The 26,223-nt window shown below is 40.3% G+C and overlaps 1 protein-coding gene across 1 annotated transcript in view; it reads left to right on the forward strand.

Annotated features, from left to right (window-relative positions):
- The window catches only part of LOC105984421 (chromosome unknown open reading frame, human C10orf67), a 74,473-nt gene that overhangs the window by 35,666 nt on the left and 12,584 nt on the right, over nt 1–26,223 (forward strand). The window contains exons 9-14 of the mRNA XM_013014594.1: nt 17–481; nt 13,905–13,970; nt 14,792–14,880; nt 14,956–15,021; nt 19,763–19,850; nt 20,457–20,517. Of these exons, the coding sequence (XP_012870048.1) occupies nt 17–481; nt 13,905–13,970; nt 14,792–14,880; nt 14,956–15,021; nt 19,763–19,850; nt 20,457–20,517 (835 nt within the window). The remainder of the gene's footprint in view (nt 1–16; nt 482–13,904; nt 13,971–14,791; nt 14,881–14,955; nt 15,022–19,762; nt 19,851–20,456; nt 20,518–26,223) is intronic.

Consider the following 26,223-nt stretch of genomic DNA (forward strand, 5'->3'; position numbering starts at 1 on the left):
GCCGCCCCGGCGGGAGCCGCCTCCCCGGGCGCGGGAGCTGTTTCCCCGGGAGCTGCTTTCCCGGGAGCCGTCTCCCCGGGAGCCCCCTCGACGTGAGCTGTTTCCCGGGGAGCTGCCTCCCCGGGAGCGGGAGCTGTTTCCCCGGGAGCTGCTTTCCCGGGAGCGGGAGCCGTCTCCCCGGGAGCCCCCTCGACGTGAGCTGCTTCCCGGGGAGCTGCCTCCCCGGGAGCGGGAGCTGTTTCCTCGGGAGCTGCTTTCCCGGGAGCGGGAGCCGCCTTCCCGGGAGCCGCCTTCCCGGGAGCCGCCTTCCCGGGAGCCGCCTTCCCTGGAGCCGTCTCGGCCTAAGCCGGCTCTTCGTGAACCTTCTCGGCGTGAGCAGCCCCTGGGTGAGCAGGCCCCGCCTGAGCTGCCCCCTCGTGAGCGGACCCCGCGGGAGCGGACCCCGCGGGAGCGGACCCCGCGGGAGCAGCGCCCACGATCGGTAAGACCTGTACACATGGCTACCCCCTACCCCGAACTACCACCCCTCACCCATGCCCAGCATCGACCAGACTGACCCAGAACTAAGCACACCTGTGGTATGGCATCTTGCACCCCAAGGTATGTGGGAGCCTGAGACAGAGGGGAATCCTGGGCAGAAAAAGTCCCAGAGACCCTCTCTTCACAAGAGGGAGACTTGGTGTGGTGGAGGAAAACCCCACAATCTCAGCTGAGACTGAAAGCCCAAAGTAGACAAATCAGGATTCAGGTATGCACCCTGGCAGGAAGAGAGACCCTACTTTAAAATGGCCAGTGAAAAATCAGGGCCAGGCCGGGTGTTGGTGACTCCCCGCCTTTAATCCCAGCTACTTAAAAGGTTGAGACCTGAGGATTAGGATTCAAAGCCAGCTGGGACAGGAAAGTCTCGACAGAAAAACCAGAAGTGGAGCTGAGGCTCAAAGTAGTAGAGTGTTAACTTTGAACAAAAAGAGCTCAGGGATAGCTCCCAGACGCTGAGTTCAGGTCCCACTACAGGCCAAAACTATCAGGGCTAGAGGAAGTCTAGCAAGTATAAAGCCCCGAGTTCAACTCTAGCATCACCATAAAAAAGAGCAGGGGCGGGGGGGGGGGGGGGATGGACGGTTACGCCACCTGCATGGATGGCTCGCGTTCCCCTCTGGCTGTCAGGAAAGGTATAGGCCTCTTAAGCCAACTCACCAGGCAGATAGACCATACCTCACAATCCATGGGAGTGAAAAAGAGGCAGAACAGGGGTGTCCTGCAACAGAAGTTGCTTGTTTGGAAAGAAACATAAGAAGATGAGAAAAGGGCACTTTCCCTGGTAAGTACAGCCAAGTGGAAACTAGTATTAATTCCCCAGAATAAGGGAATTTGCACATGACTGACTGACTAGTGCTTGGGTTCTAGAAAAATGAACTTTGTAGTCTGGATATTTGTTGGGGGTGGGGGGAGGTTTTTCCTACATGGAGAGAACAGCCAACTATCCATCCTGGGTAGGGGTAATATGGTCCAAGAACTCACTGCCCAGGGCATAGCAGCCAGTAATACGGCACTGACTTGTGCAGGAATAAAAGGCTGTATAATCCTAGCTACTGAGACTGTTGGTTTAGATTTGAGGATCATGGTTCAAAGCCAGTCCAGGGAGAAATGTATGTAAGACTCTTTTGTTGTTGTTGTTTTAGTTGTGGGGCTTGAACTCAGGGCCTGGGCGCAGTCCCTGAGCTTTCTAGCTCAAGGCTAGTGCTTTACGACTTTGAGCCATAGCCTCACTTCCAGTTTTCTGGTGGTTAATTGGAGATAAGAGTCTCACAGAATTTCCTGCCTGGGCAGTCTTCAAACCTTGATCCTCAGATCTCAGCCCCCTGAGTAACTAGGATTTCAGGTGTGAGCCACCAGCACCTAGCTATGTGAGACTCTAATCCCCAGTTAACTGCATAGAAAAGCCAAAAGTGGAGCTGTGGCTTCAGTAGTAGAGTGCCAGCTCAGAGCAAAAAAGCTAAGGAACAGTGCCCAGGCTCTAAGTTCAAGCTCAGGACTGGCACCAAAAGAAAAAAAAAAAAACCAAATACTTACTAATGGCTGTGATATAGTTGGTAGCTTATACATGCTTGTCCAGCATGTGTAAGGCCCAGAGTCTGATCACTTCAAAAGTGTATGTGTGTGTGTGTGAGAGAGAGAGAGAGAGAGAGAGAGAGAGAGAGAGAGAGTGTGCGCACGCGTGAGCGTGTGTGTGCCAGTCCTAAGGCTTGAACTCAAGGCCTAGATGCTGTCTCTGGGCCTTTTTCTTTCTTTCTTTTCTTTTTCCTCTCAAGGCTAGTACTCTACCATTTGAGGGATGCCTTCACTTCTGGCTTTTTGATGTTATTTGCTGTGATTCTCAAATCTCAACCTCCTATGTAGCTAGAATGACAGGTGTGAGCCAGCAGCACTAGGCCACTTCTGAGTTTTATAGTCATGAATTAAAGATGAGTCTTCATGGGCTTTTCTGTCAGGCTTTCTTTGAACCACAATCCTCAGATCTCAGCCTCCTGAGTAGCTAGGATTACAGACATGAGCCACCAGCATCCAAAGCTTTCTTTTTTTTTTAACAGGCCCACTATGAAAGACAAGAGATTTGAAATCATGCAAATATGCCTTCCCAATAAGTTTGGATTAGGGAATTGATAGGAAGAGAGAAAATGCACTTGGTGGATTGAATGGCAAGAGGGGAAAGTTTTAGGGTTCTTTTGCACAAGCATCCATAGTCATGGTGTCTCTGCCTGCTTCTCTAAGAGAAGCATGATTATGTTGGGTGTGTGTGTGGTGATTTGGGCCTTGTATTCCCCTCAAGTCATCGAGCGGAGCAGCTGGCTTCTGTTTATACTGACTCCACAGGGTTTTTTGTTTTTTGGTGGTTTTTTTTTTAACTCAAGTACATTATCATTTTTAAGGAATTTAGCTCTGAATGTGTCTAGGCTTAGCTAATTTCAAAGGCTTCTACCCCAAGTCTGGGCCTTAGGAGCTTATGTCAAAACTAGATCTTGTTCTTTCGTGAGTCGGTGGCCAATGACATCTCTATCGGGGCTTCTGTGAGCAGGAGACCTCTGAGAAGATGTCATTTCAATCAGTTTTCCCTCAGTGTCATACTAATTTCTTCTGACGGGTAATGATTGTCATCTGGGATGTTTCCAGAACTTACCAGAACATTCGTCAGTTGAAGAGACTCTGGGGTTAATGTATAACAGTAAGTAAAAATTGGACCCAGGAAGGAGGAAAAGATGGTCTAAGCTGATATCTACAGCTTTTTATAAGTTGACTTAAATTTTTCTGTGAAATTTGTTTGTCTGCTTTACTCTTATTGCTATTATTTTGCTCATAGTAATCATCTTTATTATTGTAAATATTTCTTTATATCACCTTCCCATGTGATTTATTCTTCAGGGTATTGACCCTATGAATACATTCCCCGTTGTAATTTTTCTGATTCTCATTAAATATTTAACTCAATGGAGATAGTTAAGACCTCTTAGAAATGATCTTTAAAAGGTTTTTTTTTTTTTTTACAATATTTACTCCTCATAAATGACCAAACAGAGAGCCTGCTGCAGGAACGTTTACATCAGTCATTTAACTTATCTAATTAATCATACTTATTTTTTGAAATCTGTGTCACTTGGTGGGAATGTGGCACATGCTACATACAGCAGCGTCCCCCGTGATAAACGGAGTGTTTAGCCAGCCTGAAAAGCACGATATGAACATTGCCTTCAGATTTCTATTTATGAAAGATTTCACAACCTAAAATTTGTGTTTGTCCAGTGCACTTGTGTAAAGTTTATCTTTTGATATCTGTAAACCATTTCAAATGCGAAGGTTTCACATTATCAAGGTTAAATTGGATTCCAGGATTTTCTTCACCCTCATTGCCCCACCCCAAAGTAATTAGTTAATTAAGGTTGCACCCAGTAAACGCTTCCATAGAGGACTTCGGAGTTTCCATGAGGAGCCCTGGTCTCTACTGAAGGACCATATGGTGTGTGCTTAGGTCGACAGAAAGAATCAGGGCCCGTCTGTGTGGGAAATGGGGCAAGGGACAGAGTCACAGTCTCATTTGTAGACTTCATGCAATTCAACCTTTTGTACAAAGATTCCAATAAAAACTCTAGGACATATTTATTTTTAACATGGCAGAATTGCGAGGTCAAATATTTTTGCAATTGTTTTGCAATGAAGACCAGGGTCACTTGACAAGTTAGTAATGCTTTTAATTATTATTATTATAAGGCAGAAGATTATTGTTATAGGCTTTGTAAATAAAGAAAGATCTTTCTGAAACAAGCAAGATCTCTCTCCAACAACCCGTTTGGTTAAATCACATATGAAGTTTAAAATAAACCATATGAAAGAAGACAAGTATATAATTTGCTCATTGTTTTGTGATTGCATTCTTTTTCCCATTGGGTTGATATGATAAACAAAGCTGCTAGCAGTTCTATAGTGCATCGTGGGAAATAAGCATTCTGCTTGTTGGTAGACTGAATCCATCTGCAGTTGAACATCTGAACAATATTCTATGTAAAAATTCAACTGAGAAGTAGCATTCATCTTCTGTATTCCTTTAATTTGAATAGTCAAGTAATAGATGCATACTTTCAGTATATTTAGACCTGAAAAACAATTCTGTTGCACACATGAAAAGCATTGTTTGTTAAAAAAAATTGTTGGAGAAGTTTGATACATGTTTTTCTTTTCTTAGTTATCTTATTAGGAAACAGTTGTAATCTTTGTGGAGTTTCCCAGTATTGTAGTACATCTTTGCTATGGAACTCGGGAGTAGATACAGTTGAGATTTGGATGGTTTTGTGTTCTTCCCCAAGCAGTCTCGGCCGTGGAAGCCAGGTTCTGACTACATGTAACGTGGACTCCCTTTGTGGTAACATTTCCTTGACATTTGGCACCAACCAAGTAGCAATTTTACCCTCACCATAGGTTGCTGCTGTCTTACACATCCTTGGGCTTCAGCTGTGGATCTCTCTCTAGTTCCCACTGGGGTTTGCGGCCTGTCCTGAGCAGACCTAATGCTGTCCAGACTTGGGTCTTTCCCGAAGAAGTGTGAGCATTTCTCCAGCTGTCACTCATACTGACTGTGATTATCGCCTGTGCCACCCCTGCTGCTTCAGGCTGGGCACTGTCATAGAACAGCTGCAATATTGATGCAGTGTCCAGGGCCAGCCTGGACACTGCCTCCCTTGGACACTGGACACCCTCTTCAATCCAATGTCAGGCTTGCCAGCTCTGCCCTCTTCAGCCCTAGACTCTCTAGGACCAGCTGTCTTCTTGCGACCTTATTGCCTTTTCCCCAGTGTACTCTCTGTTCCTTAGGAAAAGTAAAAGAAAAGTTGTTTCTACTCCTCTGTTACATCTCACATCCAATTTGCATAATTAGCTAAGTATCAGAATAAACTCAGGTAATTAGTGATAGCTCACTGAACTGATTTAACAATAGGCAAATCTGAAGAATTACTAACTTTTGTTAGCTTTTGCAGCTCAATTAGGGAAGCAAAGCATATTTTATATTTTGTTTTATTTTTATTATCTTAGTAAAATCTCACTATGTAGACTATGTAGCCCTGGAATTTGCAATCCTCCTGCTTCAGAATTCCAAATACTGGGATTACAATATGTACCACAATGCCCAGCACAAAAGGCACATTTTTACTTAAGCTAAACAAATAAACAAAAAACTTAAGGCTGGGAATGTGGCTTAGTGGTAGAGTGCTTGCCTAGCATGCATGAAGCCCTGGGTTCAATTCCTCAGTACCACATAAACAAAAAGCCAGAAGTGGCACTGTGGCTTAAGTGATAGAGCACTAGCCTTGAGCAAGAGAAGCTCAGGGACAGTACCCGGGCCCTGAGTTCAAGCCCCCAGGACTGGCAAAAACAAAAAAACAAACAAACAAAAACAAAAATAACAACCTTCAATATACTTCACCAACATTAGAACATTAGTGTGGAGTCTGTTAATCCAGTGGCTGACCATATATAAGAAACATTTTCTGAGATTTGTGCCACCAGAATTAACAGGCATGAGCCTAAACAACCCAGAGTGCAGTTCTCCTGGGCTTTTACCAGCTGAGAATATGTGAATGCATTCTAATAAGAACAAATAGCCTTTCTATCTGGTTTACATTTTAAGTAATGTATAAGTGTATTCTTAGGAAATTTTAAAAATTAAAATTACGAAGTTTTTAGTATAGACATGTGCATTCTCATACAACTATAGAAAAGTTAGGCAAAAAAAAAAGAAGAAAGAAAATAACAAAAAGGATTTGAGACACATACACCAAAGTATTTGGTTCATTAAGGAGTATAGTAAATAGCCACTGAAATTTATTGGAAACTCTGGAAAATCTAAATCGCTTAATCTTCAGCAGTAGAGAATTTTTTAAATTTATATGTATATTTTAATGTTTTCAGATATTATTTAAATTTGTTTATTGTTTATTTATAAACTTACATGTTTACTTTTGTTTTTTATCTTTTGGGAAGGTAGCACTGGAATTTGAACTCAGGACTCTATACTCTTGCTTAGCTTTTTCACTTAAGGCTGGCATTCTACCACTTGAAACACAGCTCCGTTTCTGGCTTTTTGTTGATTAACTGGAGATAAGATTCTCTCAGATTTATATACCTCAGTTTTAGCAACTTCCTTTGTCCTACCTACAAGTTCTCCATTTGTTTCCCTCAGTTTCCCAGTGGCTACTAGTGCTCTAAAGTAGTTATTTGCATTATATGTGTTATTTATAGTCTATGCATGTTGTAAATATTGCAATGAAACTTGTGCAATTAATTTATGCTAATAAGAAACTTTAAAAATAAGCACATATAGAAAAAGTAGCTATTTACTTGGCAGATATTAAAAATGTTCATGCTTTAAACTAATCCCTAGATTTCAGCCTCCTTCATAGCTAAGAGTACAGTTGTGAGTTACTGGCACTCAGCAAGAAAGTTTCTTAAAAGTTCTCTATAAAATTCTTATTAAATTATCAGTTCATTCATCTTGCTCTACAGGTGTCCATCAAGGGCATAGTTCTTTGAAATTTCTACCATCTTTCAAAATCTAGAAGGTTAGCTGGAGGGATGGTTCAAGTGGAAGAGTATTTGCCTAGGGAGTAAAAAGCCCTGAAATCTAAGAAGACTGTGCCATCAAAAAACTGACAAGTTGGCTCAGTGGTAGAGTGCTTGCCTTGCATGCATGAGGCCCTGGGTTTGATTCCTAGGTACCACATAAGCAGAAAAAGCTGGGAGTGGTGCTGTAGCTCAAGTGGTAAAGTGCTAGCCTTGAGCTGAAGAGCTCAGGGACAGTGCCCAGGCCCAAAGTTCAGGCCCCATGACTGGCAAAAACAAAAAACAAACAAAAAACTGACAAGTTTAACATAGAATTTTTTCTTGGGGTGGGGGGAGGCGGCCGTGGGGCTTGAACTCTGGGCCTGGGCGCTGTCCCTCAGCAGTTCAGCTCAAGGCGAGCACTCTACCACTTGAGCTACAGCACCACTTCCAGTTTTCTGGTGGTTTATTGGAGATAGGAGTCTCATGGTCTCTCCTGCCCGGGCTGGCTTTGAACCTTGATCCTCAGATCTCCTGAGTAGCTAGGATTACAGGCGAGAGCCACCAGCGCCTGGCTAACATAGATTATTTTTATGTAATAAAAATTGATCATTTGTCTTAGCAAGATTTAATATTTGGATTTATACCATTCCTGATGCATTCCTTTCTTTGTGGTGCTCCAAGAATCTGTCTGTTATCATGTTCCATTTTCCTCTTGGTCATGAATTTTTAGTTCTGGTCTGTGTATGGAAAAAAAATCTTTATTTTTTTCTTTGTTTTTGATATCTATTTTTCTGAGTGGAAGTCTTGGTTGACAGTTGTATTTTCTTTTAATATTTTGAAGATGTAATTCCATTTTCTTTTGCCTTACATTTTTTCTGTCAAGAAGTCTGCTATATAGTTTTATTTTTATTTTCTGCCTGTAGTGTCTTGGAGACATTTGTTTGGAATGACTTGAAGAATTTTTTACTCTTTTTTTTTTTGGTCAGTCATGGGGCTTGAACTCTGGGCCTGAGCACTGTCCCTCAGTTCTTCAGCTCAAGGCTAGCTCTCTACCACTTGAGCTACAGCGCCACTCCTGGTTTTCTGGTGGTTAATTGAAGATAAGAGTCTCACGGACTTTCCTGCCTAGCCTGGCTTTGAACAGGGATCCTCAGATCTCAGCCGCCTGAGTAGCTACGATTACAGGTGTGAGCCACCGGCGCCGGCTTAGTTTTTCACTCTTTTGTACAACTACTTAAAGATAATAATAATAATAGTGGGCTAGGAAGGTGGCTCAGTGGTAGAGCGCCTTGCATGCAGGAGGCCTTGGGTTCGATTCCTCAGCACCACATAAGCAGTAGAAAAAAAAAAGCCAGAAGTGACACTGTGGCTCAAGTGGTAGAGCGCTAGCCTTGAGCTGAAGAGCTGAGGAACAGCACCCAGACCCAGAGTTCAGGCCCCACTACTGGACCCCCCAAATAATAATTATAGTAATAATAGTAATGATAATAATAATAAGTTTTTTAAAATGTTTTCCTTGGCTTGGAGAGGGAGCCCAGTGGCAAGGTACTTTCCTAGCCTAACAATAGAATTTTTCTTATTGTTGCTTTTCAACAGATTATGTGTCTGTGGGTTTTCAATGTCCTATACCTTTCTTATCTCTTTCTCGCTTTACTTCAAAAGAAAGTAATGTTTGAGTAAATTAGAACAAATAGTATATTATGACCCTTGTCAAGAACAAAAGAGACCAGGAATGTGAAGATATTATAAAGAATATGGTAGGTCTGGTAGGCAGTTAGTAAATTTAGTTGTATTCCTGTTATTACAAATTCTGGCTCTTGTCTTGTAATTTTAAAAGATTATTATTAGAAATAAAAAAAACACCTCTATGTGCTAACAAATCTAGAAAATGTGACTTTTTTATTGGTGCCAGTCTGAGCTTTTTTTTGCTCAAGACTAGTGCTCTACCACTTGTGCTCCGGCTTCACTTCCAGTATTTTGGGTGCTTAATTGGAGAGAAGAGTCTCACAGAGATTCCCTCTCACAGAGATGGCTTCGAAGTGCCATGCTTAGATCTCAGCCTCCTGAGTAGCTAGGATTACAGGCACGAGCTACCGACGTCTACCTACGAAGCATAACTTCTATTATAAATGAATTCTCTTAATCTTAGAATTTTTTAGTCTTAAATATGCATAAATTCAAGAGAGAATGAGAAAAACTCATAATAGACTATTGATAGCCTCAGTTTAATATTTATCTGCATAATCATTACATGTAAAATTTCCTACTCAAGAAACTAAGAACTTTCTTATTACTAAGATCATTTACTCTCCCTTCCCCCTATCGCTCAGCATCCTAGTGTTTGCACCTGTCCATGTAATGACCACATAGAGACCAGCATATTCCAGAGAAAGTGGAATGTCAGCAGCTGGAAAAACAAAATGACATTTCCATGTGGACAGAGCTGGGGGGTCAATGTAACTTGCTGTAGCAAAGGGGAAATTTCAGCTCAGAGCAGAGAACAAACAACTCTAGTCAATATGTGGTGCTTCCCCACCCCCTTTCTTTCTTACTATTTTTTTTACATGAAAAGAAATGCTATCTCCATCATTGCAATAGTATTGTCTTTTGCAGAGACTGAGTAATTATTTGCTTTCGAGAAGATAGGATTTAGCACAGTCTTATCTCTCATTATGACATAGTTGATCATTACATGAGACTTGGGGAAAAGAAAACCTTACAAATTAATACAAAGTTTTACTGTGTGTGGATTTAAACATAGAATTATGAAAAATTGATTTCCAACCATTAGTGTGACTTTGGCATAGATGCCTTCCTATGTGGAAACTTGTTTTTATTTTTACCCATTTGTTCCCCTAATTGACTGAAAATTATTGTTTTCAACGTAAGTACTTTCCTGTAGCATGCTGGGCTCTTAGCTCAATGATTTCTTTGGTCATCTCTCTCACCACAGGTCAGTGAAGTCACAGTACACTCTGGTGTCCTGTGCAGAGAGAAGAATCAGTTGTGCCCTTTCAACTCACGTAGCTAGAAGGAGCCAACAAGGTCCCTATTTTGTGTCCCTTTTGTGGCCCCTGCTTTTTAAGAAAATCTTCAACTAGTTATACAAAGGGATTCCAATGGAATATATCCATTGATGTGACCTGTGCATCGTGATTAACATCTCCCTTTTCATCATGCTTTCCTATCTTCCTGTCCCTTTTCCCAGAGTCAGATCATTCCCTACTTCTTTTTTATAGATATACACTGAGTGTTATGATTGTATTGGTTCCCTTGGTTCCCTTTTCCACTGTGTTTCCCTCCACTATGTGTGTGTGCATGTGTGTGTGTGTGTGTGCGCACACACACGCACATGCATGCCCTGATCCTGGAGCTTGAACTCGGGATTTGGGTGCTGTCCCTGAGTTTTTGTGCTCAAGGCTGGTATTATACCATTGGAGCCACAGCTTTACTTCTGGCTTTTTGCTTGCTAATTGGAGATAAGACTCTTATGGACTTTCCTGCTAGGGCTGGCTTTGAACTGATCCTCAGATTTCAGCCTCCAGAGTAGCTTGGGTTACAGGCATGAGCCTCTAGCACCCAGCTAACCTTCTGCATTTTGAGGCCAAGGAAAGTTAAAGGATAATGCAGACTTTGTGTTGCTTTTGTCAGACTGTTGGTAGTATCGCGTGGGCTTCTTTCCAGTCTGGTTTGCTATCACGTGGGCTTTGGGAAGACAGAGTAACTGCAGGTGCTGTTTTGTACAATGTTTATTTTGTCAGAAATTAAGGAAGTAATAATTTGGGTAATTCTGGAATGACCAAAAGGCCCTTTTGGATTTGGGGGACTAACAGAGTAGGAGAAAGTAGTAGAGAACTAAGCTAATAGCAATAATTAGGATATATTTCTAAGGATTTTTTCTGTCAGGCAAAAGCCAACCACAACTAGAGATCAGCCTTACTGGAAATAAGCATCCATGTTGACTTCATTCTCTTCTCTGCAAGCTTCACATGTGACCTTCTCCAACTCTATGGCTTCAACTAATACACTTACAGCTCTCAAATTACATGTGTAGGATCAATCTTTCTCACAAATTCCATGTCTTAATCCTAGCCCCTATTGTTTCAACAGACCAAAATGCTTGAACTGAATTCACTAAAGTCTTTCTAACTGGGAAAAAGAAAAGAAAAGAAGGACACAGCATGGTGGTACATGCCTATAACCCTAACTATGCAGGAGGCATAAGTAGGAAGATTAAGTCTGAGGCTGGCCCTGGGCAAAAGCACAAGACCCTATTAAAAACATCTAAAGCCACAAAGAGCTGGATGTTGTAGCTCAAACATGATTAACCAGCATAACGTTCTGAATTCAAGCTCTAGCACTCTCCAAAACACAAGAACAAACAAAAAGTTGGCCTATTCCTTTTTTCTTCAGTTGTGTAGAAAATTGGTTCGACTCTACATCTGGTTTGTCTTTCCCTAAGCTTATTGCAGTGTAGTTACCTTGCTGTGGCTGCTGAGGGCTGGGTGGCTTCTTCTGGATCTTACTTCAGAGTTACCTTCTGAATCTCACCATGTTCTGTAACCAGCCCAGTCTGCAATTTCTTTCATCGGACTTGAAATCTAATGTGATTCTGGAACTTCTATTGAAATTCCTCCTACATTTTACACCTTTGTGTATTATAAGGTTATGGGGGTTAAAAAAGATGAGGAGATGGGGAGAACTGACATTACCAAGATGCTATGCTATCTCAACCTAGGCACTGGTCATAGCTGCCCACTAAACACTAGCATCTCCCACCTTGTGGTTTTGCCCTGGCCATTGATTCTCCATTTTCACCCCACCCAACTCACTCTGATTGGCCAGGGGAGCTCAGAGTTCTTTGTCACTTATGCCTCAGAACTGATTCAGTTCTCTGTCAATTACCTACTTCCATCCATGGCTGCAGACCTTCCTTGTCAGAGCCAGTGTCACCAAAGAGGGTGACAGTCCTTCCAGCTTTGGTATTCCCAAACATTCTCAGATAAATTAGTGCTGTTGTATAGAATTATATAATAACTCTATCCATCCTTCCTTCCTTCCTTCCTTCCTTCCTTCCTTCCTTCCTTCCTTCCTTCCTTCCTTCCTCCTTCTCTTCCCCCTCCAATCCTTTCTTCCTTTTTTCTTTTCTTACATTGCCTTTTCTTTCCTTTTCTCTTCTTTTTTTTCTTGTGCTGGGCTTGGGGCTTGAACTCAAGGCTTGAGCACTGTCCCTGAGCTTTTGTGCTCAAGGTTGGCACTCTACCACTTGATCACAGCTCCACGCCCAGCTTTTTTCAGTGCTTATTGGAGATAAGCATCTCATGGACTTTCCTGCCTGGGCTGTCTTCAAACAGTGATCCTTAGATTTCAGCCTCCTGAGTAGCTAGGATTACAGGCAAAAGCCACAGATGCCTGGCCTTATTTTTTTTAATTATCTTTAAGTTCTACATATACTTCTATATGTCAGTTTCTGAAATACAATGGGTCCAAGAATATTTTCTTTTGAGATGCCAGGGGAGGAACCCAGAGTCTCATACATGCTAGGCAACTAGAGTGAGTTTTAGTGTGTGTGTGTGTGTGTGTGTGTGTGTGTGTGTGTGTGTGTGTGTGTTGATAGTGCTAGTACTGGGGTTTGAACTCAAAGCCTGGGCATTGTCCCTTATCAGTTTCACTCAGAGCTGGTACTTTAAATACCACTTGAACCACAGCTTCACTTACTGTTTTTTTAGTGGTTAATTAGATAAGTCTCACAACTGGATTTGAACTATGATCCTGACTTCTCAACCTCTTGAGAAATAGAATGTTTTTTGCTGATTAATTGGAGATTGAGTCTCACAGACTTTTCTACCCAAACTGCCTTGAAACTTCAATCCAGATCTCAGCCTTCTGCATAGCTATAATCACAGGCATGAGCAACAGGCTCCTGGCTTAAAGTGAGGTTTTTTTTTTATTTTTGTTTTTCTTATGGCTTCATTGGATAATAACAGCTATCTTCATTTTGAAAAAGTATAATGGTAAAATGTGATATACAACCACAGGGGGAAAAAAGTAGTAGGAAGCGAGGTACCAGTGGCTCACACCTGTAAACAGAACTATCATTAGGCTAAGATTTGAGGATCACAGTTCAACAAATCTGGGGCAGGAAAATCTCTGTGAGACTCTTACTTCCAATTAATCACCAGAAAACTGGAAATGATGCTGTGTCTTCAAGTGGTACAGCACTAGCCTAAAGCCCAGGGACAGTGCCCAGGCCCTGAGTTCAAGCCTTATAACAACAAAAAAAGCGGGGGGGAGAGGGAGAGGGAATGGGGGAGAGAGCCAGACACTGGTGGCTCACACCTATAATCCTAGCTACTCAAGAAGCTAAGATCTGAAGATCACAGTTCAAAGCCATCAGGAGCATGAAAGACCATGAAACTCTTATCTCTAACAAAACTGCTCAAAAAAAGCTGGTAGTAGCAGTAGAACACTAGCCTTTAGCAAACAAAGCTCAGGAATAGCATCCAGGCTCTGAGTTCAAGCCCCAGGACTGGCACATGCACGCGTGCGCACGTGTGCACACACACACACACACACACACACACACACACGTACACAAATGCACAAATGGTAGGAGAATGGTTTTAATGATTTGTCATTGTTCCATTGCAAATGCAGTGCATGAATACTGACTTTTATAAAGTAGATAAGGCAGTGATGACCTTGGGATGGTGGCTGGCATATTTCAAGACTCCGTTTTCTTTACATTGTAAGAGCACCACAGCTTCCTGTATCCATGAAAATGTTGTATTTACCTTAACTTACTCTCTTGTTAGGTGAGATACACCCCAGAACCTGTTGTACTGACTGAACCAAAGAAATCAAAAGAAGCCATGGCCAAGGTATGCCTATGACAAAAAATTCTATTCTAAGTCCAGGTACCGGTGGCTCACTCACGCCTGACATCTAGCTACTTAGGTGGCTGAGACCTGAGGAGTGTGGTTTGAAGCCATTCCAAGGAGAAAAGGCTGTGAGACTCTCCTTGCCAATTAAGTACCTGAAAAATTGGAAATGGTACTGTAGCTCAAAGTAGTAGAACACTAGCCTTGAGCAAAAAAGCTCAGGGATAACACCCAGGCCCTGAGTTCAAACCCCATGAATGACCAAAAAAAATTAATATTAACCTTCTTATGATCTGTATTAATTCTGGCTATTTTGGGCAAATAATTTGTCTCATGAAGAGAGAGAAGTCTCTACTGTGACTCCATGGGTCATCCCCTGCACACCTCCCAAACCTCTCTATCATGAAACACCTACATTTCCGGTGTTAGAGATTCCTTCCTTTTGCTAAAACCTAAGCTGTATTTTAAAAAATGCCATGAAACTCCAGGACAATTGAGTTGGTCAGATCCTTTCTTGAGAACTGTTCACATAGAAAACATGGTAAATGGGGGACAGTGGCTATTTATGAAGAAGAGATGGGCCTTGAGGGAAGAGGATTTTCGAAAAAAAAAAAAAGATTCCTGGTTTGTGGGAGGGAGTGATCATGAAGATAAAACCTGGTTATTTTGTAATCTTATGTAAAGCTGGCTTTCTTGAATTAATCATTTACAAGAAATGAGTTCTTATATGTTTTTGGTTTGCAAGTAAGCCTCTTTGTTCTTTTGGCTTCTGATAGTAGTTAGAATGTGCTATTGAATTAAAAGTGTCTTTTCTGATTTAGGAAACAAGACAGGAAGACCTTAAAGCACGGGACCTAGAAATTAATTTATTAAGGAAGAATTTAGCCTATGAGAAAAGGAAGCTTGAAAGGTACTAGAAATAATGACTCTTTCTGTTGTTTGTATCAGATAAACATTTAACCACTTGTACTTTTTTTTATAACAGATTTAGAAAAGAAGCAGATCAGATAAACAGAAACTGGGAGAGGAAATTTTATGTCCTCAGGAACAGGTAGAGTATGGTGACACAGACAACTTTTATTTATAAAACTGCAACTGCTCATCTTACAAAAGGAAGGGGGAAAATTGAAAAATAACCAGTCTAAAACAGAAGAGTAATGCAAGTTACTTGAAAAATGAATTCAAGCCAGGCATGGGTGGCTCACACCTGTAATCCTACCTGCAGGAAATGAGATATAAGGACTGAGGTTTGAAGCTAGCCTGGGGAGGAAAATTGGTGAGACTCTTACTTTTAATTGATTCCCAAAAAGCCTCAATGGAGCTGTGGCTGAAGCCAGGAGGGACAGTGCTCAGGCCCTAATTTCAAGGCCCCAAAAATACAACCCAATACAATAACAATAAGAGCTTAACAGATGGAGAGACACTTTTGAAAACCTGATTGAGTCAGGCTTACATGGGCATCTTCTTCCATGGAAGAGGAGCTATATAAAGTTGTTTTATATGTTAAGTCTTCTATTGATTTCCAGACAAAAGAGGACCAGCTCCCAATCACTCAAGATGTGTTTCTCATCCACATAAACATTTAATATTTCTTTCCTGGATCATCTTTGTCTTATTTTTTTAATATGGGAAACAAAACTGTAAACTTCTGATACCAAATGGAACAAATGTCTATTTTTACCTTGTCCTGCCATGTTAACTTTATAAAAATGTATACTCTAACAATGCTCAATAGGAAAGGTACTCATTACCTTGCTCATGTAACTGTAACCCCTCTGTATAGTACTTTTACAATAAAAAAAAACATACAAAAATGTATACTCTATGCCAGGTGCTAGTGGCTCATACCATCAATCTTAGCTACTCAGAAGGCTGACATAACGAAGGAGTGAGGGTTGAGGTCAGCCTGCTTAGAAAATCTCCTGGACTTTCTACTCAGAAGGCTGACATAACGAAGGAGTGAGGGTTGAGGTCAGCCTGCTTAGAAAATCTCCTGGACTTTATCTCCAAAATAAATGGCAAAAACAAAGCAAAACAAACAGGGCTAGAGGTTTGGCTCAAGTGGTGGAGCACCCACCAAACAAGCATGAAATGAAAAGGAAACAAATCTGTTTTCATTTCTTTCCAGCCATAATATCCCAAGCACTCATTTTTATTTAAGAAGAAACAGAGATTATCCAATCTATTCCGTGATCTCTCAGTCAATGCATGATTCATTCAGTTTAGCTCACCGCTCCATTTCCTTTCCAGTCTCTACCACATCCCAAAAGACTGAGCATAAGTAGTGCTGGCAAGGACCAGGGCTACTTCTTCCTCTTAGTATGACATGCATGGCACAGGTCAGCACTGTCCCTTCTCTTGGCACAGAGGCTCAGGAACAGATTTCTTCCTGGCTCATACCACATTCGATTCTACCTGTACCCAGAAGGTGGTCCACATGCTGTCACCCTCTTCTTCTGCCTGTGTGCTCAGAGTTGGATGCTCTCTGTTCTGCCATCTTGACTCCCAAACAGAATATTTACGTGACTCCCACACCGCTAGATGTTTTTCTGACTTTTCCTGACTTCCCTCCACTCATCCATGCTCAGGAGCACTGAGCCAGCAACCTAGATTGGTAGCTGGCTAGCTACCAGAAATTTGGAGAGCTTGCGTAAAATACACACACACCCTGCTCATTTTCTCCCTCCTCCCTTCCCCTATAATCCCTCATTCTTGAGTCTGGGAGACAGGACGTTTTGGGAAGCAGACTCTACCTAGCTTTTACTTGATCTCTCTCTAGCGCCCTCCCTTCTCTGATTCCCAGCTGCAGACTCCGGAGGTTGTCAGTGTGAGGCAGAAGAGTAATAGAGAAAAACAGAGCTCAGCAGTACATCCGTGCTTCTCTCCTCATACAGAAACATTCCGCTTATCTCATAGTCACAGGAGGACATTCACAAAACATTTTTTGTCTTATATGAAGTGTGTGTGTGTGTGTGTGTGTGTGTGTGTGTGTGTGTGTGCACATGCACACACCAATACTAGAGCTGGAACTCAGGCCTGGGAATTACTCTTTAGCTTTTTCCACTCAAGGCTCTACTACTTAAGTCATAACTCCACTTCTGGTTTTGTGGTGGTTTATTGGAGGTAAGAGTCTCATAGACTTTCCTGTCCGGGCTGGCTTTGAACCATGACCCTCAGATCACAGCCTCCTGAGTAGCTAGGATTACAGGCTTGAGGTACTAAGGCCCAGTGAAAACAAGTTTTATATGGAATGCTTGATGAAGACAGCATAGATATAGACTTCTAGAGAAATGTGGTTTCCTGAATCTGGGCCTGCCCTCCTGTTCCAGCTGACTGAATTCTCAGAACATGGCTCTGGAAGTAGAGGAGGTGAGGTACGTCTCTCTCATGGAGTTCTGACCATTTCATGATGGTGATCTATGATTCTATGCTTCCAGGAATTGCAAATCCATTTGCTGATTATTTAAGAATTTTCTTCTAGGATTAAGCAGTGCTGGGAATTAAACCCAAGGAAGGCCTCATTCTTGCTAGGCAAGAGTTCTTTCACAGAGCTGTACCCCAGCCCAGAATATTCTAGTTATGTTCATACCTAGGATTGCACTGCTATTTCTCTTTCCATTGTTATCTTTGACAAGTGCTCGGTTCTTTTTCTTTTTTTTCCTCTGAGAAGTTGGAAGGATAAAATGAGAATTATATGGTTCAAAGAGAATTATTTGGTTCAAGGAAGTGTAGTAAAACTTATCTTTAAGTAGGATGCCCTATAATTCTCACTACTCAGGAGGCTGAGATATAAGAATCAAGGAAGCCAACCCAGGCAGAAAAGTCTATGAGACTCTTATCTCAAAGTAACCAGTGAAAAGCTGGAAGTAGAGCTGTGGCTCATGTGGTAGAGCACCATCCTTGAGTGAAAAAGCTAAGGGGCAGTGCCCAGGCCCTGAGTTCAAGTCCTAGTACCAACAACAAAAAACAAATTAAAAAATAATGGGCTGCATGTTATCTTAATGTGTGGATTTTAAGCTGCTGATTCTGTTTCATTTTGTTTGGGTACTTAGGATGGAACCTGAGCTTATGTGAATTCTAGATCAGTGTACTACTATTATGTCACAGACACAGTCCCTTATTATTATTATTTTTCCTTGTTTAAAGGCCTTAAAGTCTATTAATTTTTTGTTTCTTCTCCATTTTATTTCATAGTTATATTTTTCTAGAAATGGCCCAACTCATTTTTCCAAACCATTGATACAAAGTGAGTCTTCAACCTGATTTCCTGTTGCTTGTTCTAACAGATTAATACAAGTCAAGACCTTTCTAATAAACACAAACCTTACAATCTAGTGGCCACAAATCTGAAATGATTCTTACAGTATTGAATTTAAAGTTAGTACCTTCTTGATCTTACCTTCAACACTTTCTTCTTCTAAGTTTTAGAGAGGGCTAGTCTTGCATGGAGACCATTTTAATCACCCTGCTTTCCTTAACAGATTCTGATAATCACATCCAATCCATCACATCCAATCTTCACAATAATCAAGAACAATTGTTCATCTGAAAGTCCTTACTTTACTCACATCAGTACAGTTAGTGAACATGCTTGTGGGGGGGATCCAAAAATTAGAAAGTGAATATTATGATGTAAGGCAATTATTCTATCCACTTCACTTCATCTTCTAGCTACCCTCCCCGAATGTTATGGTTCTCCCACGTGTTAAATGTATTTTTTTCCCCATCCCAAAGTCTTAGCCTATTACAATACCAACTCAAGTCCAGACCCAAGAATCATAACCCCAAGGTGCCAATTCTCATTATTGGTGAGGCTTCCCCATGTCTATGGACTTGAGGAGCTGTAAAAGAGATTATTTGCCCACAAATACAATGGTGGCACAGCCATCACACTGTCAGTGACCACTAGAGATGGTAGGCAAGTACTCTGACTAAACTACACCCTAAATCCTGCTTTTGTTACATTTTAGGCCCTAAAAGAAAGATTGTCCAAATGAGAAGTACAAGTTGTCATGTCAAAAACGAACTTTACAACTTGGGGGGGAGGGAGGATTGGGTGGGGGGGAGGGAGGATGGGAAGGGATGGGAAGGGTAAACAAAGGAGGAGGCTACAATGCTTGATAAGAAATGTACTCACTATCTTGCCCATGTAATTGTAATCCCTCTGTACAGTATTTTCACAATAAAAAAAATGTTCAGAATTAAAAAAAAGAAAGATTGTCCAGCCACATTCCTGTCTCTTCAGAGCATGTTCCCAGCAACAAATCCCCTAATTGTAGCTTCATTTTCTATTGACACCAACTGAGAATTTCCTAAATTGTGAATACACGTGTAGTTCCAGTGGATCGTGATTCTTGTTAATTTTTGCTGTTTAATTTCTCCAATATTAAGTCTCATTGACTATTACATTATTGTGGCACAACCTTTGATGGTGGTCCTTTGATTTCTAACAGAATAAAATGCTCATGATCTTGCACACTTATTGGGTTAAGTCTAGAAACAGTCATTTCTTTTTTTAAAAAAATGTAAAATGTTAGCTTTTCAGAGCTAGAAAATATGTAATTTTTAAATAAGGAAGAAATAATGAGAAGTCTGTACTCTATTTCATTTTCTTTTGATTTTGTTTGTGGAGACAGGGTTTCATTATGTACCCCAGGCTAGCTTCAAATTCTTAATCTTCCTCCTCCTGCCTTCTGACTGCTGGGATTATAGGTGTGTCTCACATTATCATATGAAAAATTGCTTGTCCTATGATTTTATATACATTTAGATTATGGCTTCTTTTATTACAGCTTTCATGTCCTTAAAGATGAGATGTTTACTAGACACACACTGTTTCGTCAGTTTGCACTGCTCGCTGATTCATCCTTCAATTATCTTGTAAGTATTAGATACTTTTTGTCTCTGTCCTGATTTATCATTCACTGAGTAATTATTATTATCTGCTATACAGACAGCACATGACGATCCCTCCCTATTTGTTTTTATGATTGTTTCCTGGGAGTTAGTTGATTGGGTGGGGGGGTTGCTATTTGTTTCTGGTTTTGTTGTTGTTGTTTATATTTTTGAGATGAGATTTTGCTACATTGCCCAGGGTGGTCTAAAGCCTCTGTCAATCTTCCTGCTTTGTAGCCAGGACTACATTTTTTTTCCTCATTGGTTTGAAGGAAAGAACACAATCCCATCTATATTTAAATGAAGAACTTAGGAGCATAGTTTTCATATCTTAGCTCCCAGTTGAATATGGTTGGTATCTGTTTGCTTAGACTCTGATTTCTAGTTTCTCAGCCAATATCTACCTTTTGTATCTTTCAGAAAACAAAACCCTTATTTGTGCAATCGAAACCATTTGTCTCCGATAATGTCCCATCTTTTCTAAAGAATCACCGCATCAGTTTGGTAGGCAGATCATTTTTTGTCTATTAAATATTAAATCCATTAACAATATTGAACCTCACTAATGGAACTTTTTTGGTTTCCATACAGATAGACAACAAGTTGCTGCAGGTTATCAGTGACCCAGTGGTCTTCACAACTACACCAAGAGGTATCAATTTATTGTTAGGATAGAGGCTCACACACAGAATGTGGATTATGTTTAAATTACCTTTGCTTTTGTTGTTCAGTATTTTGCGTAAAGACTTTTTTCAGCCTATTTGTAAAACTAATGCAAACCAGGTGCTGATGGCTCATGCCTGTAATAATCCTTAGCTACTCAGGAGGCTGAAGTCTAAAGCTCTCAGTTCAAAGCCAGCTACAGCAGAAAAGTCTGTGAGACTTTTATTTCCAATGAGCAACCCAAAAGCTAGAAGTGGAATTGTGGCTCCAGTGGTAGCGTGTCAGCCTTGAGTGAAAAAGCTAAGGAGCAATGCCAAGGCCCTGAGTTCAAACCTTCAAGCCCCAGTACCAACACAAAATAAAAATATAAATGCATAGTTAATCTAAATAAAAGAATATTAGTATATATTTATGAATACTGACTGATGCTCATTGACAATGAATTTAAGGCCAGGAAGAGTGGTGCTTGCTAGCACTCAAGAGGTAGATGCAAGATGATCATGAATTTGAGACCAGCCTGGGTTACATAGCAAGACTTCATCTACAACAAGAAAAAATGAATTTAGTCATACTTCAGAATCAGAATCTCTCTTAGTTGCAATCTTATTTCTTTTTTAATTAAAGTGTTCACAAGCCCGAAGTTCTTAATAAATTCTTATTTTCCAATTTAATAGTTAGAAGAAAAATGCAAGTATTTTAGCAATTTTTCTCTCCTATTGGTCTTTAAGGATTTCAAATTAGACTTTAAAAAAAAACAAAACAAAACTGGAAGTCCCTTTGCCCAGAAACATCTGAAAGACTTTTCTGTGAACTTAGAAACAAAAGTAGGAAGCTTAGTTATTACATTTTCCCCCTGTCATATATAGTATCAGCTGTTCAGCTTAGAATGCTCTCTGGAAGAGTAACTACATGAATCAAAAACAGAAAAAAAAAAAACCCTCATGATTGGAAATGTAGCTTAGTGGTAGATCACTTGCTTAGCATGTATAAGATCCTGGGTTCAATTCTTAGAAAAGGAAAGAAGGAAGGACTCATTTATAAGGCTTATTAATTACTAGGCTGTAATAGGGAAGATGATTGACAAAAGCATTCAGCTGTAATAAGGAAGATGTATTAACAAAACATTTTATTTATTATTTATCATAAGCAATAAAGTGGGGCTGGGAAGGTGGCTCAGTGGTAGAGTGCTTGCCTTGCATGCATGAGGCCCTGGGTTTGATTTCTCAGCACCACATAAGCAGAAATAGCCGGAAGTGGCACTGTGGCTCAAGTGGTAGAGCACCAGCCTTGAGCTGAAGAGCTGAAGGACAGCGCCCAGGCCCAGAGTTCAGCCCCACGACCGACCAAAAAAAAAAAAAGGTGTCAACAATTTGTTTTTCATGTCTGAATATATTTAAAAATTGGCTTTGTGAATGCATCTTTATTTGTTTTGTCAGTCGTGGGGCTTGAACTCTGGGCCTGGGCACTATCCCTGCACTCTTCAGCTCAAGACAACACTCTACTTGAGCCACGTGCCACTTCCGGTTTTCTAGGGGTTTATTGGAGATAAGAGTCTCACGGAGTTTCCTGCCCAGTCTGGCTTTGAACTGTGATCCTCAGATCCCAGCCTCCTGAATAGCTAGGATTACAGGCGTGAGCCACAGGTGCCCAGCTGTGTATGCATGTTCATGCAAGGGAAATGTGTGAAACAAGAGTTTAATTCCTGAGTCCCTAATTGTAAAATCTTCCACTTTTTGAAAACTTTAACAGAGATGTTCAGAATCTTTCTTCTCTCGAACCTCTGTCCAGTGGCTTTGTTATTGTATAAGTAGCATAGCCTCACAGGTTTTTGCTGGAGAACAAAGGAATCTTCCAGAAGTTAGGCTAGCTGCCTCCCTGGGCTGACACTTTAAAACAGTTGAAAGGCTGAACTCCAGAACACACATCTCAGAAGAAGTCCTCTAAAAGGATTAGTATTTAAAGACAAATTAAATCTCTTGTGTCACTGAAAATTCCAGCCCATGCTTAAATTCTTTCTAAAACATCTTTATATACTCATGATTTATCACAATACTGTGGATTGGTAAATTTAGAACCTGTGATTGACCTGAAATTTTAATAAGGGAGCCCTTCAATCGCTTCAAACTTCAGTAGAGGATTTTGCATCCAAAATTAAACTTTTCACCACTCAGGAGGCTGAGATCTGAAGATCACAGTTCAAAGCCAGTCAGGACAGGAAAGTCTGTGAGACTCTTATCTTCAACTAACCACTCAAACCTGCCTAAACAAGTTGCAGATTTGGCACTGTGGCTCAAGTGGTAGAGTGCTAGCCTTGAGCTGAAGAGCTGAGGGACAGTGCCCAGGCCCAGAGTTCAGGCCCCACGACAGGACCCCCCCCAAAAAAAAAAAACAAGTTTCAGATTATATTTTGTTACATTTTGCAAAACCCAGAGAGAGTAACAGAGTAATTCATGCAATTCAGGCAGTTAAGGGATAAATAAATTCTGGTTAATATAAGGGAACTGGAAAAGATGAGATACAATAGTATCTACACAATTTCAAAGCAGTTTTTTTAAGCACTAGTAATTATCCCAAAAGAGTGTAAATAAGATTATTAATTTGTTTGCTACTTCCCTGTGATAAACTTCAGGATGTGAACAATCCATTGTGTAGTCTGCTCTGCCACTGAGCTATGTACCTAGGCAAACCTTTCTCACAGTCTAGAAATTAGGCACTATTGACATTGTAATCTTTGGAAATGTTCTTAATGAGCCTCAAAGACACGAATCCCACAGATAAAACCTCAGAGTCACAGTGGCTTTTTAAGTGGCTTGTCAGGAAGAGAAGGTTCAAACATCAGTATCTCAAACCCAAACTTACACCTAGATTACATTATATTGTTAATTTTCTGAGATCTCTAGAGGAGAAACATCCAATAAAGTGATTTGAAAGGCACCTAAAGAATGGTAAAATAATAACAATGTATAGGATATCATTCGAGGACCTTCCTTCTCATTCTTTGAAACTTTGGACCTAAAAAACCAGTGTTTTCTTCAAACTATATTTCCCACCAACCTATAAAAATAAATGTGAATTGAAAATGGAGTTGAATTGAAAGTACCCCTGTGGATGTTTTAAATACAATGGTAATTGTTTAAGTTACATGTCATTTCAACATAGATAAAATTTAACAACAAATTTTAGGTTTAAGTAAAATTAAAAGCCAATTAGGTGAGCATTGTTTATATGTTTTTCTAGATGAGTAGCTATAATTAATATAATTTGGAAGGTTTCAAATTCATAGTTATGTGCATATTTTATAGCATTACTATATATAAACAAGACATAAAATTGTAAAATGTTAGGAGTAATTTATTAATGACTTATTAGTTAAGTATATATCATATGTTAAGATAAGTTAGTATGTTAGTTAAGTATATAAAGTATAAGTATATATATATATAAGGTATATGTAAGTATATATAGTACATTAAGATTTTAAGACCTGTGAATGAGTTATTTATTTATTTATTAATATGCTGATTTTGAACGGTGATCTGTAGATCTCAGCCTCCTGAGTAACTAGGATTACGGTTGTGAGCTGTTTTATGTTTCTGGTTGTTTTACTCTGTTTATTTTGAGTTGGCATGCATTTGTAGTATGGAGGGATTTCGCAGGCTATTTTCACACCCATAGACAGTGTGCTTCAAACAAGTTCACCCCTCTGTCATATTCCAATTTCTTCCCCCTTTCCTTCCATGAACTCAAGCTTCATACAGCCAAATGCCCATCATTACATTTGATAAAACATATCATCACTTATAGGAGAAATCAGGAACATCTTTCTACAACCATTTATGTAGTGCATGAAAACGTCACATGACATAATAAATTGAGTACCTGTGTGAATGTAAAATACAAAAAACTGACAAATTATAAAGTCAAGAAGGAAAGGAAACAGTACTAGGGTGATACAACTTTATTTTCTTCATTATACTTGTGTGTGTGTGTATGTGTATCTGTGCTAGTACTGGGGCTTGAACTCAGTCCCTTAGCATTTTTTTCTTGCTCAAGGCTAGCACTCTACCAGTTGAGCCACAGCTCCACTTCATTTTTTTTAATTGGTGGTTAAATGGAGATAAGAACTAATGGACTTTTCTACCTGGGCTGGAAAAGAATAACTAACACAAAAATAACTAACGTGAAAGAGTGCTAGGGACATGGCTTAGGAAGTGTGAGACTTGAGTTCAAACCCTAGTACAAAAGTCAAGCCGGTCAGGAATGTTGCAAACTGAGGAAACTACCAGTATCCACTTTTCTGGATACCACCAGTTCCCACTTTAGTGATCTCACTTTCCTGACTTAGGGTTCCTACAGTTTGAAAGGAATAACAGTAGCATGGACTCTCTCATATACTAGGTATCATGTTAAGTTTAGTTGAAAGTATACTCAATATGTTTTCAGATTTGCAGGAATCTATATATAATATCTTACAACTAACATCTTACTAATTCTGTATCTGAACCATTTTTCTTGCTAAGCAAACTGCCTACCATGGAGCTATACCTTAGCTCAACAGAGTCATCCTTAAATTATAAAATTAATAACTAGTTGTCTCAGTACTCATTAAGCTCTTCCTTGCTATTGTGTTCCAGCTATAAAAGTCTTTCTGTAACCTCTCTGTGGGGCTGACCCTCTTGATGTCATCTTAACTTGATCATCTGTAATGGCCTTATTTCCAAACAAGGTCATTTACAGCCACTGGGGGCACTGTTGTTTGGATCTGCAGTATCCTCCAAAGGCTCATGTGCTAAAGGCTGGTCCCTTAGCCATAGCGCTATTGGGAAGTGGAACCTTTAAAAGGTGGGATCTCATAGGCATTTTAGGCTACTGGGGAAGATCATCTCCAAGGGGGTTGAGTTTTGCAGCTTCCTCCACCACATATTCCTGCCCCATTGTGGTGAGACATAATAAGTGTCTCATAAGTTTCTTAAGTTGACTGTCTTGGATAGTTTTGTTACAGTAACAGAAAGGTAGTTAACACAGTGAATCAGGACTTTTAACATCTTTTGGGGAGACACGATAAATCCTAACAGACTACAAATGAATACCTAACAGACTGCTTCATTACTTTTCATTGGTTTACTATAGAGAAGTTCACCTTGTACACCCAATGTGCATGCTTTTTTGGTTTTTTGTTTTCTTTTTTAATTTTAGTGTTATGTTAATGTAGAGTACTCAGTCACAAAAAAACCATATAGTTTATTGTTCTTCTACCCCTGCTGACCCCCAAAAGCTACAGATGTTTAAATTAGTATTCTTCATATTTCTAGAAATGACTAAACCTCATCTTTTCTATTGTAATAACACTTTACCTTTATAAAAAACCGCCACTGTTATTATCCTGTACTTTAAAAGCATACATGAGGAACAAGGCACTTCTGGCTTATACCTGTCATCCTACTTACATGGGAGGCTGAGATCCGGAGGATCAGTTCCAAGCCAGCCCAGGCAGAATAGTCCACATGAGTCCATCTCAGTGGAAGAATAGTAGTTTATTTCTGTCATCCTAGTTATGAGAGCCAAAATAAAAGAAATATATTCCAGACATGTGCCTAGATATGACTTGAGAGCCTATCTCAAAAACAAATAGTGCAAAAAAGGGTTGGAGAGAGGGAAGGGGCTGAAACTGTGGCTCAAGTGGTAGAGTACCTGC

The sequence above is a fragment of the Dipodomys ordii genome, unplaced genomic scaffold (assembly GCF_000151885.1).
Source record: "Dipodomys ordii isolate 6190 unplaced genomic scaffold, Dord_2.0 Scaffold24, whole genome shotgun sequence".
Taxonomy (NCBI): Eukaryota; Metazoa; Chordata; class Mammalia; order Rodentia; family Heteromyidae; genus Dipodomys; species Dipodomys ordii.